Source organism: Dendropsophus ebraccatus, chromosome 6, assembly GCF_027789765.1.
Source record: "Dendropsophus ebraccatus isolate aDenEbr1 chromosome 6, aDenEbr1.pat, whole genome shotgun sequence".
Classification (NCBI taxonomy): domain Eukaryota; kingdom Metazoa; phylum Chordata; class Amphibia; order Anura; family Hylidae; genus Dendropsophus; species Dendropsophus ebraccatus.
The window spans coordinates 33,233,428-33,252,703 of record NC_091459.1 but is presented as its reverse complement, the minus strand read 5'-3'; the positions used below and the strand labels follow the sequence as shown (position 1 = coordinate 33,252,703).

General features: G+C 42.0%; 1 protein-coding gene across 4 annotated transcripts in view; it reads left to right on the top strand.

The window, feature by feature from the left end:
* The window catches only part of ASCC3 (activating signal cointegrator 1 complex subunit 3), a 522,423-nt gene that overhangs the window by 454,494 nt on the left and 48,653 nt on the right, over positions 1-19,276 (top strand). For all 4 annotated transcript variants that reach the window (XM_069974770.1, XM_069974767.1, XM_069974768.1 and 1 more), the window contains 2 exons: positions 2,240-2,351; positions 8,345-8,479. In XM_069974770.1, the coding sequence (XP_069830871.1) occupies positions 2,240-2,351; positions 8,345-8,479 (247 nt within the window). The remainder of the gene's footprint in view (positions 1-2,239; positions 2,352-8,344; positions 8,480-19,276) is intronic.

Below are 19,276 nucleotides of genomic sequence, written 5' to 3'. Positions count from 1 at the left end.
GGGGATTGATCCAGCCAAGCCTCCTGTGATATCACGCCTTGCCCCCTGTATGCATCATCAGCAAACACACACAATGTGAGACAGAGGCAAGGAAGATTTGTCTCCTAGGGGGGATAGCAGAAGGAGCAGGAGACAATTTTTTTCACTTCCTGGATTTCTATCAGCTACCAGTGTGGGAGAACCATACAGATTCAGTAATACATCGTATAGACACATCTATATAACTTTTAATGTACTTTTAATAGAAAACAAGTTTTTCTTATCCGGAGTTCCCCTTTAATGCTGGTAACTGGTCTATAGGAGCAAGAACTTTTAACAGAGAAAACAGCTGTCCTATAGTATTAGTTCAACAGCTATCTCCTGAATTTGTGTTTGATGCCAGCAGTTAAAAAATACAGAGCCACCTCAAAAAATAACCCTAGGTATTGCTGCTGACACATTTCTTATATAATTTTAATAGAAAGTGAAGTAACTGAACTATAATGTTAATAGAACAATGTATGAAAAATTCTTTAGATCTTCATATTTATGACTGCGGAACCGATGGCCTCATGTAGTCAGTGAAATATTACAGCCCGAAATGCCTGGTGGCGAAATAAATCAACAGTAATGTTGAACTGTTTAGGTTCAGCAACGTTCTCCGAAATCAAACGCTCAATATTTGACTCCCTGTGGCTGCAGAGGTTGGATGCAACCTTAGGGAGTCCAGGAAAACATGGATACAGCCATAGGCTCCCCAGGGCTACGTCCAACTTATGCGGCAGCAGAAAGTCAGATGTCAAGTGTTTGGATTCAAAGAACGTTGCTGGACCTGAACAGTTTTGTATCGCCACTCTACATTAATAAACAGTCCTAGTGCCTAATAGTCAGCAGAATTTTCCACATATCTTTTCAGATGTCCCAAATATATACCTGGTTCCTAGTGGTAAATTAAAAATTGTGAACCTGTTGTGATGGTCAGTTAAACAGTCCACATTGGAACAAATCAACACCAGCTTCCGATAGCCAATGGAACATTCATTATTTTGTATAGTCATCATCCTGTATATGTTAGTGGTACAGTATGGTTTATAAAAGTTCAATCTCGGCACTCACCATCATGCTTCATAATTTTTATTGTAGAAAAAAGTCCATCACAAAAATACAACGGTAACAAGACGTTTCGGCGTCAAGCCTTCCTGAGTTGAGGAAGGCTTGACGCCGAAACGTCCTCTTACCGTTGTATTTTTGTAATGGACTTTTTTCTAAAATAAAAATGATGAAGCATGATGGTGAGTGCCGAGATTGAACTTTTGTAATACTGCTGGGATTTTTTCTTACTACGAGCACCACCTATAGACACAGAAATGATGTCTTAAAGACTTTTCTAGTGGTACAGTATGGTGACGTGATAGAACTGGCCCAAGTACTGTAAAAGTTTTAGTGTGAAGATTACAGACCGCAGCCCTAAATAATAACATAACTATCATCTGCTTCTATCACATGCACATTTATAGCATTTCCTTTATGCACTGTATACAAATGAAATTAATTTTCTGTATTTTTTTTAAAGTTGCTTTCATTTTCTACTCTTCCTTCTTTTATGGTACAGAAGGGCTTGTTCTGTTTTCCCATTGGAATACTAATAGAAGTTTGACTGTCTAGCCCATGTGCTAGATGCTGTTAGTATGAAACTGCCTTTGACTTTCACACCTCTCAGGGGACGAGTAATTGTTGTGTTCAAACAGCCTGTAATTGTGATCCCGCTGGCTTTCTCAGTACGCTTCTGGCTATTAGAGTCATTAAACAACTCAGCACCTGTTAACAGCATTGTAAATATTCAACCCTGCTTGTATGCTGCTTGAGACCAATATCTAGGAGGCTGGCAGAGCCCAGATTTATAAATTAGAGCTTCTGACAAGTCAATTATTGTAAAACCGGGTTTCATTGTGAATTAAATGAAATAACATGCTGATAAAAATGGCAGGCTGTCTGTTTACAGCAACGAAACAATAATGGCCGGATGATTCAATGCAGTTAGCATGATAAAGCATTGTCTTAATTCTTTAGATGTCATTAAAGTGTTAAATCCAAAACTTTATGTTCTAAAGTGAATTTTCTTTTAGTTGTTTTTTTTGTTTGTTTTGTTTTGTTTTAATGCACTAGGGGACATTAATTTATAAAAGGGAGTTTATAGTGACGGAACTTAACTTTTCTGCCACTGCCTCCAATGTATTATAATGTCTTATTTTTACCCTAGCTACTACAATTTGGAAGATGTTGGACATGAATCAATGAATAAATTCCTTTCAAGTCTTGTGGAGAAATCACTCATTGACCTGGAATGTTCATACTGCATAGAGATTGCCGAGGTGAGGAGCTCTACGTACCCATCAGTACTGGTTGCATGTATTGTTTTGTTTTTCAATACTTTTTACATGATATAACATAAACCACCAGACAAATAATATATTAAAAGGGTTTAACAGAATTAGAATTCAAAAAAACACTGCTATATTTCTCCCAAACAACACCACACTTATCCATTGGTTGTGTCTGATCTTCCTGCTGGCATGGTCTTTAATGTTGAGTCAAGAGGTCGGACTGTTTAGGTTTGGCAACCTTGCCGAGCCCAAACAGTTCGGCCTCTCCACTCAATATTAGTAATGTTGTTCTTGGAAGAAAGTCGCAGTCTTTTGATTGGAGGATTGATTCGTTCACTTAATTTCTTAATTTTTTTAAATTTCTTTGTACCACTTTTTTTTTTTTTTTAGCCCAGCTTTTATGTGGCTTACATGAAAGATAATAGAATGTATACACAGAAGACTATGGGCTATAAGAATCAAATATTTTAAATTTGGAACTGACATAGGGCAAGTTCACACTTAAACAGGAGTTAAAGGTGTTGTCCAGCGATTTGTTTTTTTCTTTCAAATCAACTGGTGTCAGAAAGTTATTTAGATATGTAATCTATTTCTATTTAAAAATCTCAAGTCTTCCCATGCTTATCAGCTGCTGTATGTCCTACAGGAAGTGGTGTATCTTTCCAGTCTGACACAGTGCTCTTTGCTGCCACCTCTGTCCATGTCAGGAACTGTCCAGAGCAATAGCAAATCCCCATAGAAAACCTCTCCTGCTCAGGACAGTTCCTGTCTCGGCGAGCACTGTGTCTGAATGTAAATAAAACAACACTTCCTGCAGGATATTTAGTAGCTTGTAAGTATAGTAAGACTTGGGTTTTAAATAGAAGTAAATTACAAATCTATATAACTTTCTGACACCAGTTGATTTGAAAGAAATATTTTTTTTTTTCCACTGGACAACCCCTTTAAATGCTGAGTGTTCAGGTTTGGACAAACCTGAACGTTTGCTATGCTTGCTCATCACTAACCATCAGGAGTGAACAGCCATACAAACTTATATTGAATCGTCCGTGCAGGGGTTCACGTCTGGTTTTAATGGCAGCACTTCCTGTTGACACTAGGAAATGGGCTGCCAACCAATAATTTTAGTGATGTATAAAAATGCAGTTAGCTGACGAACGAGCATTTGAGGAATAATCGCCCTGTGTAAAGGGCCTTAGAAGTGCCTCCTAGTGTAGGCACTTAGGAATAGGAACCCCAGGAGTAGAGTGCACAAAAGGGAAATTGATCAATATTGACATTAGATGCATCATATAACATGGATCCATTAAAGCAAATGAAATACAACTTAGCAACATAGTCTTATGTAAAATATAATGAACAACAGTACCGTATTTTCTGGCGTATAAGACTTTTTAACCCTGAAAAATCTTCTTAGAAGTCGGGGGTCGCCTAATACGCTGGGTATGGTCACCCCATACGGTGGGAGAGTTAAAAAAAAGGCCCCAAAGGCGACCACTACAAAAAAACATGGTTAACTCACCTGGGGCCCGTTCCCGACCTCCGTGCGCCTTGTGCCCCATTCTTGGCGCAGGCAGCGTGATGTACACTTACTGCACCAGGGATCATCGAAGCTATCCCGAGCAGCCAAGCGTCTCATCAGAGAGGCTCGGCTGGCGGGGGAGCTTCCGAAGAATGACAGAGGTTCCAGAAGTACTGAAGCCTCTGTCATTCTCCCGAAGCTCTCCATGCAGCGGAGCGTCTCCGAGCTTCTCCGATGAGACGCTCATCTGCTCAGGAGAGCTTCGGGTAGTACGTCACACTGCCTGCACCGGGAACGCAGCCAAGAGATGCGTGGAGGTCGGGAAACGGGCCCCAGGTGAGTCAACTGTTAGTTCGTTTTTTAATTTAGCCGCAGTTAACCCCTGCCTGACTGCAGCAGGGCTGCGGTCAGGCAGGGGTTAACATTTTCTGGCGTATAATCTGAACCCCTGAAAATCATCTTGACAGTCAGGGGTCGTTTTATACGTCTGAAAATACGGTATATTGCAACTCATGTGGGTAGTTCATGTTGTATCGCAGGTAGTGGCAAATCAATTTCTCCCTCTACAACACATTGGCTTTCTATGCTTTAATTGTAGGTTTATGTTTGTAATGATTATTCTTCATCATTCATTTCTTGCAGTATATCATTTGAATTGTTATTAAAGGGCAGGGTCTTTTCTTTCCAATACCTTAAATTGCTGTCACCTTTAACATAATAGTATGAGGGTGATGAGGTTCTAGTTGTTAAGGACTATCCATTCCTCTCCAGCTTTGAACCTAAATGACTTCTTACATTTCAATAGTTCAGGTATTATTGATTAAAAGTCTATTTTTTCCCTTCTACCAAACCATCTGAGAGCGCCTGGATGTAAGAGCATATGTGGTAGTCCATGCCTAATGAGGAGCATGTGAAGAGTGCGCACAGTACTGTACAGTAGGAAGGGATGGAAGTTACATAGAGAAATGTAATGGGGAGCGTTAAATGTCTCCAAGGTACAAATTAAAAATAGGCAATTTGTGCCGCAAAACACAAAGCCAACAAAGGTGTTAAACTGTGATATAGCAGAAGGCAGCTGCAGAAAGTAATTCAAGACTTCATAATTATTTAGATGTTCTACAAGGTTTCTAAGGTTCTCCGAAAGATTTTAACGAATTTCCATATTCTATCGTATTGACCATTAAGGTAAAACATTTTAACCCATACTACTTCACTTTGAAATGGATCAAACTGTTCACTAACAAGACTCCTTAGAAACACGGTTGCCTCTTCCCACTGACCACTCAAGCCTCCTATGTATATTTTATCAAGGTTGCACAAAATTTTGTTATTTTGGCTTGTTTGGGTAACATTCTAATGTATATGGAAGCAGAAGAAGTCAGGGGAGAGAAGGGTTGGCCTGGATTTCAGCATGCGTAGTTCTGTCCTTTGGCAGAGGTGTTAAAGAACAGTGAGGGAAACTGAGTTCTACAAGCAAAGAACTCTTTGCCAGTCTAAGGCTACATTTACACACCCGTAGTGCAGCGCGCGACCGCGGCCCACACTACGAATGTGCATCTGTAGGGCTCCGTGCTTTACAGAGAACTACATTGCCGCTTCATTAGCATAGCAATCCGTGGTCCCCATTACAGCAGGCCACAGATCGCGGCCCCAGACACAGGTACAGACACGTGAACGGGGCCATTGAATAACATTGGTCCTATATTCTGTCCGTGATTGTGTGCCTGCAATTGCTGACAGAACAACGGACGTGTGAATCTAGCCTAAGAGAATGATGTGTTTGGTGCTGGCTAGAGATGAGCGAACCTCGAGCATGCTCGAGTCGATCCGAACCCAAACTTGCCCAAGCTTTATCCAAGTTCAGCAGCTAATCAAATACCGAACGTTCGGGTTCGGATCGACTCGAACCCGAACCCGGTTCGCTTATCTCTAGTGCTGGCTGAAAGTCTGCAGACGTTTGTAGAACATATAAGACCTTAAAATGACACATAAAATAATTAGCATTGTCCAGGAGTATGCTTTTCATGTTAGGGGCTCGCAGCTATCTGCCCTGAGTGTTTCCCTATTGCATTACTAACTTGACTCCATTCACATCAATGGAAAGGAGCTGTAGTACCTTAAATTGTGGACAAGTGTGGTGCTGTTTCAGCAAAACAAGAAGCTATGTTTTTATAATCTTATATAATCCCTTTTAAAGGGGCTGTCTAATTAAGAAAGCAGATGTAAACCAATGCATTATGTGAGATTAAACATTTCAAACTAATCATTTCAACTAAAATCGCCAGGATGTACTGGCAGTTAGTCTCCACTGAGCCTGCAAGCAAAGCAAATTGTAGGAAAGTGTGTGCACTGTTGCATGGCAACAGCAGGGTCACAGTTCAGAGAGAAAACCAGGAAGTGATTAAATCCATGGGAAAGAAAAACAGTACAGCGATGAAAGTTACTCTACTAAAAATGTGAATTAATACACTTTTACATATGTATATGACACACATTAGATTTTACCAACTTTGATTCTTGATGCAAACCCTTTGACATAAAGGGTCCACCTCCTAGGCACTTGCAGTCATGACCCTGAAACAGCTGTCTGTGGATGGATGCCTGGCTTTATATTTCCCTTGTCATGTCATAATGCTTGCAACTTAGTTAGACTTTGACATAAAAGGGGCCACCATTGTGTCCTCATGCTCTCAACCGACTGGGACTTAAGGGCCTACACATCAGGGTGGTATAGTGCTCACTACGAGGCTCCCCTTAGCAACAGGTTTCCATCCAAGGAGGAATATCTGGCTATACCCGTGTTTTGCGATTCGTAACTGAGGCTCCACAGACACCTCCCCCCCCCCTTTTTTTTTGTTTTGCATATTCTAATTTTTTGGAGGGCTATGTATATTTTTGAATGAGTACTTCTTTGATTTTTTTTTGCCACCAGAGCTCAGTGATTGTTGTGTTTTGCTGGTGTTATGAATTGAGAGCATGACCCTACACTGTCTGACACTATGTAGTCAGAGCCTACAGTGCCAGACTCTTTAGGGAAATGCTCTCAGCTGATAACACCCAGTTTGTTATATTGAGTTGTATACATTTCTAGGAAGAATAACAGTGGAACATCGCAGAGCTATAAGGAAAGATGTTCCAGAATTGTTATTTCATGACAAAAACAAGTGTTTGCTTAAACAGACACAGTAGAGGTGACAGGTCCTCTGTTCCAGGGACATAGACATAAAAAGATCCCTATATTCACCTTGCTTGCTCCCCTGTCGCTATCTGTTCTCCCAGAGCCCCAGTCCCACTGCACAGCACCTCTGGGGTCGGCACATGGAATAGCCCACTTAGCCAACCAGTGACCGCAGTGTCCCACCCAAGCCACTGATTGGTTGAGCAGTATAAGATTTATTTTTTTATGCCCTAGCACCTGCCTGAGCAAAATTTACCATATTTTCCAGCGTATAAGACAACTTTTTAACCCCAAAAAATCGGGGTTTAGGTCCAGGGTCGTCTTATACGCCGGGTATGGTCGCCTCATACGGTGGGGGGGCTAAAAAATGGCCCCATCCCCACCGTATGGGGCAACCACTATAAAAAACAAACAAAAAAAAAACCTTTAACTGCCGGGAGATTGCTTCTGGAGAAGGAGAGAGGCGCCAGAAGTTCCCAAAGCCTCTCTCATTCTCTTGAAGCTCTCCTGGCATATGAGCGTCTCCGAGCCCCTCTGATGAGGCACTTGGCTGCCTGGGAGAGGTTCGGCGATCTCCGTCCCCAGCGCAGGTAGTGTACGTCACGCTGCCTGCGCCGGGAACATTACAGGAGGCGCGCGGAGGCCAGGAACGGGCCCTAGTTAAGTTAAAGGTTTGTTTTTTTAAAAAAATTTGCTGCAGTTAACCCCTGCCTGACTGCAGCAGGGGTTAACATTTTCCAATGTATAAGGAAAACGAATAGTGGATAGGTTGTGAGTAGGTCGGCACTCCCCGGGGAGTGCCGACCTACTCACGGCCTATCCACTATTCCTTGAATCCAGCGTCTAGCACACGCCAGGACTCGTGCACCCCACCCATCCTGTTTATTCACTTGGAGCTGCACAATCAGGTGAGCTGATCTTCATCTACATACATCTATGCTTATGTATAAGGCAAACCCCTGACAATCTGCTTAAAAGTCAGTGGTTGTCTTATACGCCCAGTCGCCTTATACGCCGGAAAATACGGTACATAAAAAAATTAGTTGCTCTTTAACTTTGTTGGTTCTATCTCATCATCACAAGTACTATATAGTCTTTCATAGTGATGTGCTATTACTTTGATCATTTTTATAACTTGTATGTGATGTTTAAATATTGGTTGTTGTGCATTCTAGGCTAGATTTACGCTTCATTTTCCCCTCAGTTGTGTGAACCTAGCATTACTTTTTTCCTTTAGGTTTCCAAAGTCCATGACTAAGAATTTTTTTTTCCTCTTCATAGGACAATCGCACCATTGAGCCTCAAACCTATGGACGGATTGCTTCATATTATTATTTGAAACACCAGACTGTTCGGATGTTTCGGGACAGACTAAAGGCAGAATGTTCTGTTGAAGACTTGCTTTCAGTTTTGACAGTAAGTGGATTAAAGTTGACATGTTTGTCATGATTCATTTTATATAACCATTTCTGTTTTCATTGAGCACGGTTAGGTCCCCTTTCTGCCCTAATATAGTAGTTAGGTCCATCTGTGCTCTCCTATAGTATTAGGCCCCCTCTGCACCCCCATATTGTGTTATGCCCCTCTGTGCCTCCATATAGTAGTTTGGCGTCTCTGTGCCCTCATATGGTCTAACCCCCACTCTGTGCCCCTGTATAGTCATTAGGCTCTTCTGTGCCCCTATATACTGTTAGGCCCTATATAGTATTAAGTCACCTTCTGTTCCCCAATATAGTAATTAGGCCCCTTTATGCCCTCATATAATATCAGGCCTCCCCTTTGTACCCCAGTATGTTCTCACATATAGAATTAGGCTTCTATATAATAGCTAGTTCCCTCTGTGCCCCTATACAGTAATAGACCTCCTCTGTCCCCCTATTTAGTGTTATTTTTCATCTGTGCTTAGTGTAAGGCCCCCTTTGTGACCTTGTATAATGTTAGGGCTCCTCTATTCCCCCATATGTCTGAATAAATAAAATAAACCTCACCTTTCACACTGCTCCTCTGCAGACTCCCCCACCCCCTCTGGTTCAGCACTTAAGTCATATGTTCTCTCAGCTACTGATGCAGGCTGCATGGAACAGAGACCCTACCTGTGGCAGAAGTCTCAGTCCTCTACTCACTATTTCACAGTTGAAAGCTACACTTGCTTGTAAATCTGGGACACGTGTCCTGGATTTCCAGGAGCGTCCTGCAGCACAGTGTACTGTACAGACATTGGCGCCCACCAAGGGACACGGGTTGAATGGGCCTTTCCTCCTTCTGGGCCCTCCTGCATCTGAACTGTCTGCATTGTCCAGATGTCTGGCACTGCTTTTTAACTATATTATACCATTGTTAAACTTTAACGAGGTTGTCTCAGGATGACATCCCATTTGATTTTGCCCTGTCATGGGCACGTGCTAAAATAAATAGCTATTCTGGAGGACCCATGGTGTGCATGTATTACATATGTATTTACAGTATTTATTTGAGTTGCCACTATGTATTGCTGCCTTTCCAGCTTCTGTAGATAATAACCACTTACCGAGGGTAAGAGAAATCTATCCCTGCATTGACATGATGGCCTCACATGCTTTGTCATCATAAGACAACCACTTTAAACTTTTCCAACTGGAATAAAAAGGAAATCACTGGTAATTGTGTATAGACCTAAGCCTGTTAGTTTTTTCTATTTCAAGAAGTATTTTTAAAGCTCTGTTATATAGATATTTATATAGCATTGCAATCTTTTTCTGAAACTGAAATGCAAAATACTGAATTTTTTTCAAATTCTTTATTTATTGGGGGGGGGGGGGATCAAAACAGTTTTTGGAAAGAGATGAGCAAAGAGGAGACCATCTAAACACACAGGTCAGGACAAATCGAAAGCTGAGGAACTAGAATACAGAAACAAATTCTAGTACCAGGCGTTTGAATAAGTTTTATTTATCTATAGCTGGTAAACCCTTTGTGTATGTGCATATTCTATATTATTATTCTGTTTATAAATATAGAGTATCATTTACTGTAACATAATTTGGCGACTATAACATTTGGTGTGCAGCTTTTACGATTGTGTCGCCAGATAGAGCTAGGTGTGATCTTTCACAGCCGTGCCTCTCACAATCTCATGTTTTCTGGAGCAGATAATTGGTAATTAAGTTACTTTTCTAGGCGTCCCTATTAGAAGTGTAAATTGAAGGTTTTGGAAGGGCTGGTATTAATAAGAAGTAAACCACAGCATTTAGGGGAAATTTTTTTTGTCTGCAAATTAATGAGCTTTCTAATTAAGCCAATTGCTCCACACCTCCATTGTCATCCAGTAACATCACATCTGTACCGTGCTAGCGCCTTTCTTGCACTTATGGGGGCATTTAACAGTTTTGGTAACAGGGAATGCTAATGCCAATACTAATTACTTATAAGTGATATTGTCAAGGGGAAATTAACTCCAAAACTAACACACCAACACTAAAAAATGACAACACAGGCCAGGATGTAGCTTCATACTTAGTATGCATTGTATGTGTGTGTGTGTGTTTATAATTTAGTATATAAGTAACCACCTCTGATTTTATACAAAGCTTTTCTATTATGAGATCATTTTAAAGGGGTTGTCTAGCGAAAATCTTTTTATTTCAAATCAGCTGGTGTCAGTAAGTCATATAGATTTGTAATTTACATCTATTAAAAAATCTAAAGTCTTCCCATACTTATTAAAGGACAACTCCGGTGGGACCCCCCCCCCCCAAAAAAAAAACCCACAGAAAACATACTCACCATCCCTCCGGTGACGATCGCCACTCCATTCGCCCGCCGTCCGCCTCACCATCACCTGCGTCTGCCTTCCAGCGATGTCTCTTACTTCCGGGTCCATGGGAGAGAAAAGGCTGTCAGTGCGCTTGTGCATCGGCAGCCTTTTCATTGGCTGGAGCGCATCACATGGCTTCCAGCAAGCTCAGCCAATCAGGGCTGAGCAAGCTGGAAGCCATGTGATGCGCTCCAGCCAATGAAAAGGCTGCTGGTGCACATGCGCACCAGCAGCCTTTTCTCTCCCATTCGCTTTCAATGAAGACGCCGATGAGGAAGAAGACCCGGACCGCCCCCCGACTCTGACGTCGTCGTCACCAGATGCCGCCCGGGAGAAGAGGACCGTGACGACCGTAATAGGTAATGTATACATTCTTTAACTTCCGGGAAGGGGGGGGTCGGGGGTCGGAAAGTGGGGGAAGGGGGCCAGGCCGGGTATTTAACCACATTACAAAGTTTTATAACTTTGTAATGTGTGTTAAATAAGCCAAAAAAAAATTTCCGTGGGAGTTGTCCTTTAAATGCTGTATGTCATGCAGGAAATGTTTTATTTTAAGGCTGACACAGTGCTCTCTGCTGACATCTCTGGCCGAGACAGGAACTGTCCAGAGCAGGAGAGGTTTTCTATGAGGATTCCTATAGAAAACCTCTTCCTCTCTGGCCCTTCTGTGCCATTATAGCTGTCTAGGCCATTGGAGCGGCTGGCCTAAAGGTCTAAGCCCCACCCCTATAAGTCGACCCAAATCAATGGCCGCCAAGGGGGCAGGCCTATGTGACACTGACGTCACAGAGGGGAGGGGCCTGCGGTGGGTGTGGCTAAGTGGCGCTGCTCCCATGAAGCCCCGCCCAGGCAGCACAGTCCCCAGATGATAAACGATCACTTTTTACTGGAACAAGCACCATTACATATGATATAGAATAAGATATGAAAACTGCAAATGTACCCTTTACACCTGTGTAGACAATTCATAAGCAAAAAGGGGGGGACAGTGTCACTTTAACTGCAGTTTGCATTTTCAGCCCCTCTGATATTCAGTTTGGAGCCAGTCTCAGCCTGCTCCTGTGTTTTCCTTTTATTACATACTGGATGTGAGGTCTCTTGTTCAGGAGTCTACAATTTTCTATGGTGCTCTACCTTCTTACTTGTACACAGACCATGTGATTTCCACTGCAAACCTTTAGTGTGCTATCCTCCCTATCTCCAGCCTGTGTGAGCTGCCCTCCATGTATTTTCTCCCCACTGTGCAATTTCTTGTCTCAGGCATACATCTCCCTCCCTTTTCATTCTGCTATTTGTAAAACTGAGAGAAGGAAGGGGGACAACAGAAAGTTGTGTGAGGTGCCCTCCATTAAGCCTGACCCCCATTTACATTCTTCTCTCTGGTGTATCCCTTTCATTCTGTGATCTGTAATGCTGAAAGAGAAGGGGGGGAGAGCAAAAAGCCTGACAGAAGCTTTCTTCATAAGACTAAGTGCAAATGTACAATGTTATATCAAAGAAATGCGAATGAGAATTGACCACGGTAAATATGTGAATGTGTGTTATTGTGTCTTATTTCCAGTCTTATCTAATAACCTGGAATATCCACTAGGGGGCAAATGATACTTGAAGTGTGTCGGATGCCTTTGCAGCTTTACATTAGTTATCCTGCTGGTTACTTCAACTCACAATAAACATTTCCGTTCTATTAATGGAAAAAAAAGCCACTAACTGGGAAACGTAAACTAATTGCCATACTAATGGCATCATAACAACTTACCAAGCTTCATATTTTTGATCTGATACATCCATATACCTGTCTTTTCAAAAAGTGGTGATGAGTCCCATCAGAAAATAAAATAGAAATCCTTTGCCTCAGAAAAGGTGCAAATTCTCTTGGATCACACCCGCATGACAGCATATTATAGTGATATACTGTACTTTACTATTTTATGATTAAATAACTGCTTAATATATCAGTATATTTTGGAGTGTGTAGTTACACCAGAGAATTCAGGGGAGATCCTCTGAATTGCAAGGCTAATTCCATCTTGAAGTAAATCACATTTTCTACCTGTTTGCCAATATCCATCCTTCTAAGCAGTCACATTGGACCTCATTTACTAACAATGCGTCAATCTGAAGACGTTATGCTGCTGGTTTTGCATCAAATTTACATTGCGCTTAATAAACTTGTCGGGTTTTTCACAGGGCAAAACTAAAACCCGACCATCCTGACAAACTATAAGTGGCAGATTTTTCGAATAGAAAACCCATAAAAAAAATGTTGGTTAGTTGTGGCGGGATTTAAAGGGCACTCCCATGACACCCCCACTACATGCCCACTTGGCAGGTTTTGGGACAAAAATGACAGATTTGTCAGTTTTTCCTTTATTATGATGCACTCCTTAAGTAAATATGTCGGAACACGAAAACGAAAAAATAGGCAAAAACCTGACAATTTGCTGCTTGAAACACGTTTGCAAAAAAGTCCCATTATCAAAGTGAATTCAAATCTTGTTATTGTAAAAACCTAAAGATATAAATGTATTGTGTATCTATGAAGGGAGGGAACCTACACCACCAAAGTAACCATATACATAAACCTAGCACAGGAGGTGTTCCAACAAGCGGCATGCCAGCCACCAACCACCGGTGTTCAACTAAATTTCCTCCAAGTAAAGATATCTCACCAGCCACCAGCTGTGACAACAAGACCATATGTAAGAAATAGGCAATGATATACAAAATACAGAACAATACATTTAAAGGCTATGTTCACACTATGTAAGCTACGTAGTAATCACAGCTGTTGTTGCCATATACACATAGTATACACTCCGGCAGGGATCCCTAGCGGGGCCTGGAAAAAATGACATGTCAGTTTTCTGCGGCCGCTATTCACTGAATAGTGGCCACAGAAAACCCTGTCAGTGCTCACAATGGAGCGTGCAACTCCGGCCGCACGCTCCATTGTGAGCAGTGGGAAATTCTGATGCAGGCGCGCACGGATGCGCCCGCATCAGAATACAGTGGTGCTAGAGATCAGGTCGGGTCACAGAACGGCCGGTTTCTTACAAAATGTGAACATAGCCTAACAATGTAGGGAGGGCAGGTGGGATGCTCTTGTCAGGTACATGGGGAAAAGAGGGCAGGGAAGAAAGGAGGCGGACCTATATACCACACATAGCCACACCTGATAGGCCAGACATCATTTGACCATTACATCATCCTCTAATAAGACCACCAAGTAGCTACAGGAGGCAGGAAGAAGCTGTTATGCTGGGCCTGTATGTACTTCAGCACCCCCCATTCCTTTACACCTTCCTTATGCAGGGCAGTGTACTAATATTTACTTGCCATACCATTTTCTGTTTTTTTTTTTTTTTTATTGTTTTTTTTTTCCTAACAGTAGTTGCATACTAAATACAGTGTGTAAGGCAGCCATGCCCCTTATTAACTACATAAAAGATTTCCACTGCTTTTGATAATCCATTATAGAAACTTAAATACATTGTGAATTCTATAGGGCAAGCATCTTGTAGTTTTTATTTTTCTTAAAGGCTTTCCCCAGTGCTAGAGAAGCTGTCATTGTGTATTCTGCAATCCTGGAGCTCTACCTAATTTAGCACCACCTGATGCTGACATGGCTCCCCGGCTCTGAATGTTCTTATCTTTCAGCAGTGAAAAGAAGACCAAAAAATAATATTCTTTTCTGTTTTTCACAGAAGTAATACGTAATTTGCTGTGCTACTTTAAAAGACCTCTTTATATTACAGCATAAGGCTATGTTCTCTCAACGGGAAAATAACAGCCCTCTTTCTGTTCGGCTGTCTTTTTAGTGCTAGAAGGCGTCTGCAAATAATGAACATAAACATGACAGCCGTCTTTTGGCGCTAGAAGAAAGATGGCTGTCAGTGTCCTGTTGTGGGAATGTAGCCTTAGGCCTTATTCACACGTTCCTTGTTTCACTGACGTGCCGTCCGTGGAAGGCCTGACATTGAAAACCCCCCTTCTCTGTCAATATGCTGCTGGGAGCGGGGAAAGTCTTTAAATAATCGCAGAATGGTAATGAAGCAGCCACGCGCGAATATTCAAATTCTTTTATTCAAAATATGTGTAAAGTTTGACATGATTGCAAGAATACACGTCAAACCAGTTTGTGTCCTCTATAGGGTTCACAATCCCAAACAAATAGCCACACTAGGGCTACTTTAATTGGAAATGGGAATCCCACTGAATGGTTGAGAATATATTGACTTAATCAAACCTTGGTCTTATACATAGATAGATAGATGGATAGATAGATAAAAGATATTTTTGCATTGTAGCACTGTTACCAATTGTACATTGGTTGCATTTTGTAGGCAACCAGTCAGCTCCAACTACTCTCAATCTGCCCCCCCCCCAAAACCAGTTGTACCTTGTCCTCAAAAGAACTTTTAAACTTGCAGCCCTGTGTCAAATTGGCGTGGTCTAGAGTGCCTGTGCCCTAGGTCGTGTCGCCTCTCCTTTCTTCCTCCCCGCCCTCCTCCTCATAAGGAATGCCCCAGGCAGGATTTCTCCTATTTATCACATGTCTAAACACTGCACAGGTGCCTTAACAATCCAACACATGTGCACCACTTAAGGCCCTATTCCACTGGCCAATGGAGAGGAGCAAACGAGCGCTATGTGCTCCTCGTTCCCCGCTCGTGAGTCCGGGGAGGGGGGCGCAGGGGGCTGCCCAGGTGATCGCTAGATCATCCGGGAAGCCCATAGAGGATAGCGGCGGTCTGCTGCAGGCACTCCTGTTCCACGGGGCGACAGCTACAGACCGCTGCTATCAGACGCTTGTTTTGTTTTTCAACATGTTTGAAAAACAAGCGACGCTACGATCAGCCGACATGAACGATGTTGGCTGATTGCTGCCCTCAATTCCACGGGACGATTATTGGCCGTAATCGCCGATATTGGCCAAATATGGACGATATTGTTCCGTGGAATAGGGCTAAGTGGAATAAGTGATGAATAGGAGAAATCCTTCTAGGGACGTTCCTAATGATTAGGAGGGCGGGGAGGAAGAAAGGAGAGGCATTGCAGGCCTAGGGCACACACACTCTAAGCCACGCCAGTCTGACACAGGGCTGCAAGTTTAAAAGTTGTTTTCTAGGACAATAACTGCATCACCTGCCGAACGGACCCCAGGACAGATCTTAAATTAGAAGCAGCTATCTGAAGGTACAAGCGGCTTTCGGGGGGGGGGGATTGTGGGTACAGAGTCGCTTTAAACGCTCGCAGTACCTTTTAGCCGTCAGGCACAGCATTCAGACACTACATTCCAGGAAACACGGAACTGACAGATGGGTAATCGCTGTAGTGGACTCTATCCTTACACGGCTGTGTCATTACATTGCCGCAAGGATTCAAACACTTTCCTCACTGCCGGCATCATATTGATACATGATGCCGGGCAGGGATAGAGTTCATTACAGGGCTTACCTGTCCATGGGTTCCATGTTTCACAGAATTTGGGAATAAGCTCTTAGTCTCCTGTGGTGTGATCAACTGTGCACCAAATTACTAGGGATTATGTCACTATTCTGATACTTTGACATTTTATTAAAAAAAAGTGGGTGTTCTTATAGCATTATTTCAGTTTGCCAACACAAATATTGAAATGAATCTTTAAAGCAAATGGCAAACTTGAATGTCCTTTTGTCTCTTTAATCTAAATAGTTTAAAATTATAAGAAAGCGCTGAAGCTTAAGAATTTTGATAAATGCAGTGACAAGACCTGATGATTTAAATGCTTACAGAGGACCTGTGGGGAGTCCCGAAGAATTAGGTTTTGTACGGTATTATTTTATAGCCTCGTGTGTCCTGATTCCAGTAGTGTTTTACTGGTCTCTTAAGTCTCCACTATTCCAAGGATTTTGGAAATCAACAGGCTATAAAATGATTCATTGTCGGGGGGGTGTCATCTTCTGAAACCTCCATAAAACCTAAGACTGTAGCCCTGAGGCCCTGTAATAAACTGCAGCCATCCCCATTAAGACCCCGGATAAAGGTTTACCGCCATAATGGTTAGTAGGGACTGGCATCATCTCAGGAACCGGAGTTCTGGCAGTCAGTGATAATTCAGTCTACCAGTTTGTGCTGAGCTGGGTTCGGGGGGGTAATGGATTTATGAAGACAGGCATAAATTAGGCTTCGCCCCCTTTTCCCCTTCCAAATTCACTATTAGTGAATCCGGCTGGCCGCCCGAACCTGTGCCCAGTGCAATGAATCTACACCTGTTTCCAGTGAGCAGGCATAAAACATGATAAATGAGGAGCGGGAGGAGGCCACACCTACTCCCCACCTTGACACTCCCACTGCCCGCCCATTGGGCAGATTGGGGGGATACGGCAGGCGTATGCCAGGGAGAAGGGGCAAATCTGCGCCTTCTCCCTGGCATACTCACTTGCTGGACCCTTTGTAAATGTCCCCCTGGGTGTTCAGACTCCCACCAATCTCTACAGTGAGTCAGGAGAAGCATTTGTCTAAGTGCTTCTCTTCCCATCTAGCTTCCCGTTCCTTCTTGCTGCAGCAGATGGGCTCCTTTGTTAGGCTATGGAGTCTATCTCAAGTGTCGAGACTGAGATCACCGCAAGACTGGAAAAGAAGTGATGAGCCACGTGCTTCTCCCTGCTTATTCTAGAGATTGTGGTGACCGATCGTTTTACATGTCTCTGTAATACGTGAAAAGGAGATCCTTTAATGAACAACCTACTTACCAGCCATCAGTATTGGGTGGACATTTGGGAACATAATGGCATAGACATATGTGATTTAGTTTTTTAAATATTCTTATTAAATGCTTTATCATAGCATATTATGATTACATTTGTGCGGGTATTATAGATGATCCAAATACATATGTATGACAATGTACACGATTATATACATTTGTAGTATTATAAGGGTCTGTGCTTTTATACCATAACATTGTTTTATATGCATTTTTTTATTACGTCATTTGGTTTGATCATTTTACTAGATACGGCTATGTAAGCCTGTGTTTTTGTATCCTGTCATGAAGAGCAGATGGATGCTTGACTGACTGCTAATCCACAGCTGGATTGGTTTCAGCAGCCCCTACATTTCTAGGTTAGAGTGGCTTTTCTGTCGGACTGAGAGGGCAGCTAGAGAGGGATATCATTATTCATTAGGGTCCCAGTGGGAGCGCTGCCAGCAGAGATTAATTTTTTCTGTTATGCTTGTAAAACAAGCTCAGGTGGAGTCTGTAATCCTCAGGGCACGGGTGGCAGATCAAGGAAGATGCTACAAAGCTAGTTAATTTTCTGATTCCAGAGGAAACAGAAGCTCAGTTAGATGTATAAAAACCTGATTGCAAATCTAAGTAGCTAAAATCCAAATGGGATCTTGAAAAACATCTGGCACCAAACTCTTGCTTGCAGAAAAAAAAAAGTCCTTGAAAGTTTACGCTCAAGCCAAGCGATTTGCTAACAAAGTTAGTTTACCCCTGACTTATAGCACATGTATATATATATATATATATATATATATATATATCTTAAAAATAAACTTCATTCGTATATATCGGCCTACTGAATGCCTAAAGGGGTGCTCCGGCAAAAAATCTTTTTCTTTCAAATCAGCTGGTTTCAGAAAGTTTTACATAGATTTGTAATTTTACTTTTACTTTTTAAACTCTTCAGTCTTCTAGTACTTATCGGCTGCTGTATGTCCTGCAGGAAGTGGTGTATTCTTTTCAGTCTGACACAGTGCTCTCTGCTGCCACCTCTGTCCAGGTCAGGAATTGTCCAGAGTAGTAACAAATCCCCAGAGAAAAAATTACCTGCTCTCGGACAGAGGTGGCAGCAGAGAGCACTGTGTCAAACTGAAAAGAAAACACCATTTTCCACAGGACATACAGCAGCTTATAGGTATGGGAAGACATTAAATTTCTAAATAAAAGTAGATTACAAATCTATATAACTTGAAAGGCTGGGTTCAAACTGCGTTTTTGTAAAAAAAATGGATGGAAAAACAGATGCATTTGTGTGCAGCCGTTTTGATCCGTTTCTCCAGTGACTTCAATTACAAAAAAAGTATCAAAACGCATCAGATTTTTTAATGTACATAAAATGTAGGTGACCTTATTCTTGTGTATGTTTAAAAAAAAAACAGATGCGTTTTCATCTGTTTTTTTTATAATGGAAGTCAATGGAAAAAAAGATCAAAACAGATGAAAAGAACGTATTGCAAAAGCGTAGTGTGAACCCAGCCAAACCAGTTGATTTGAAATAAAAAATATTTTTTGCTAGAGTACCCCTTTAACTTCCACTTATATGCATATAATATTTTTGGCAGAATTTGTCCAGTCTTTTATGTCACCTAGAAATAATCAGTGATATACAGGTCTGATTTTGAGCTAGTGTTTATGGCATTGGCTA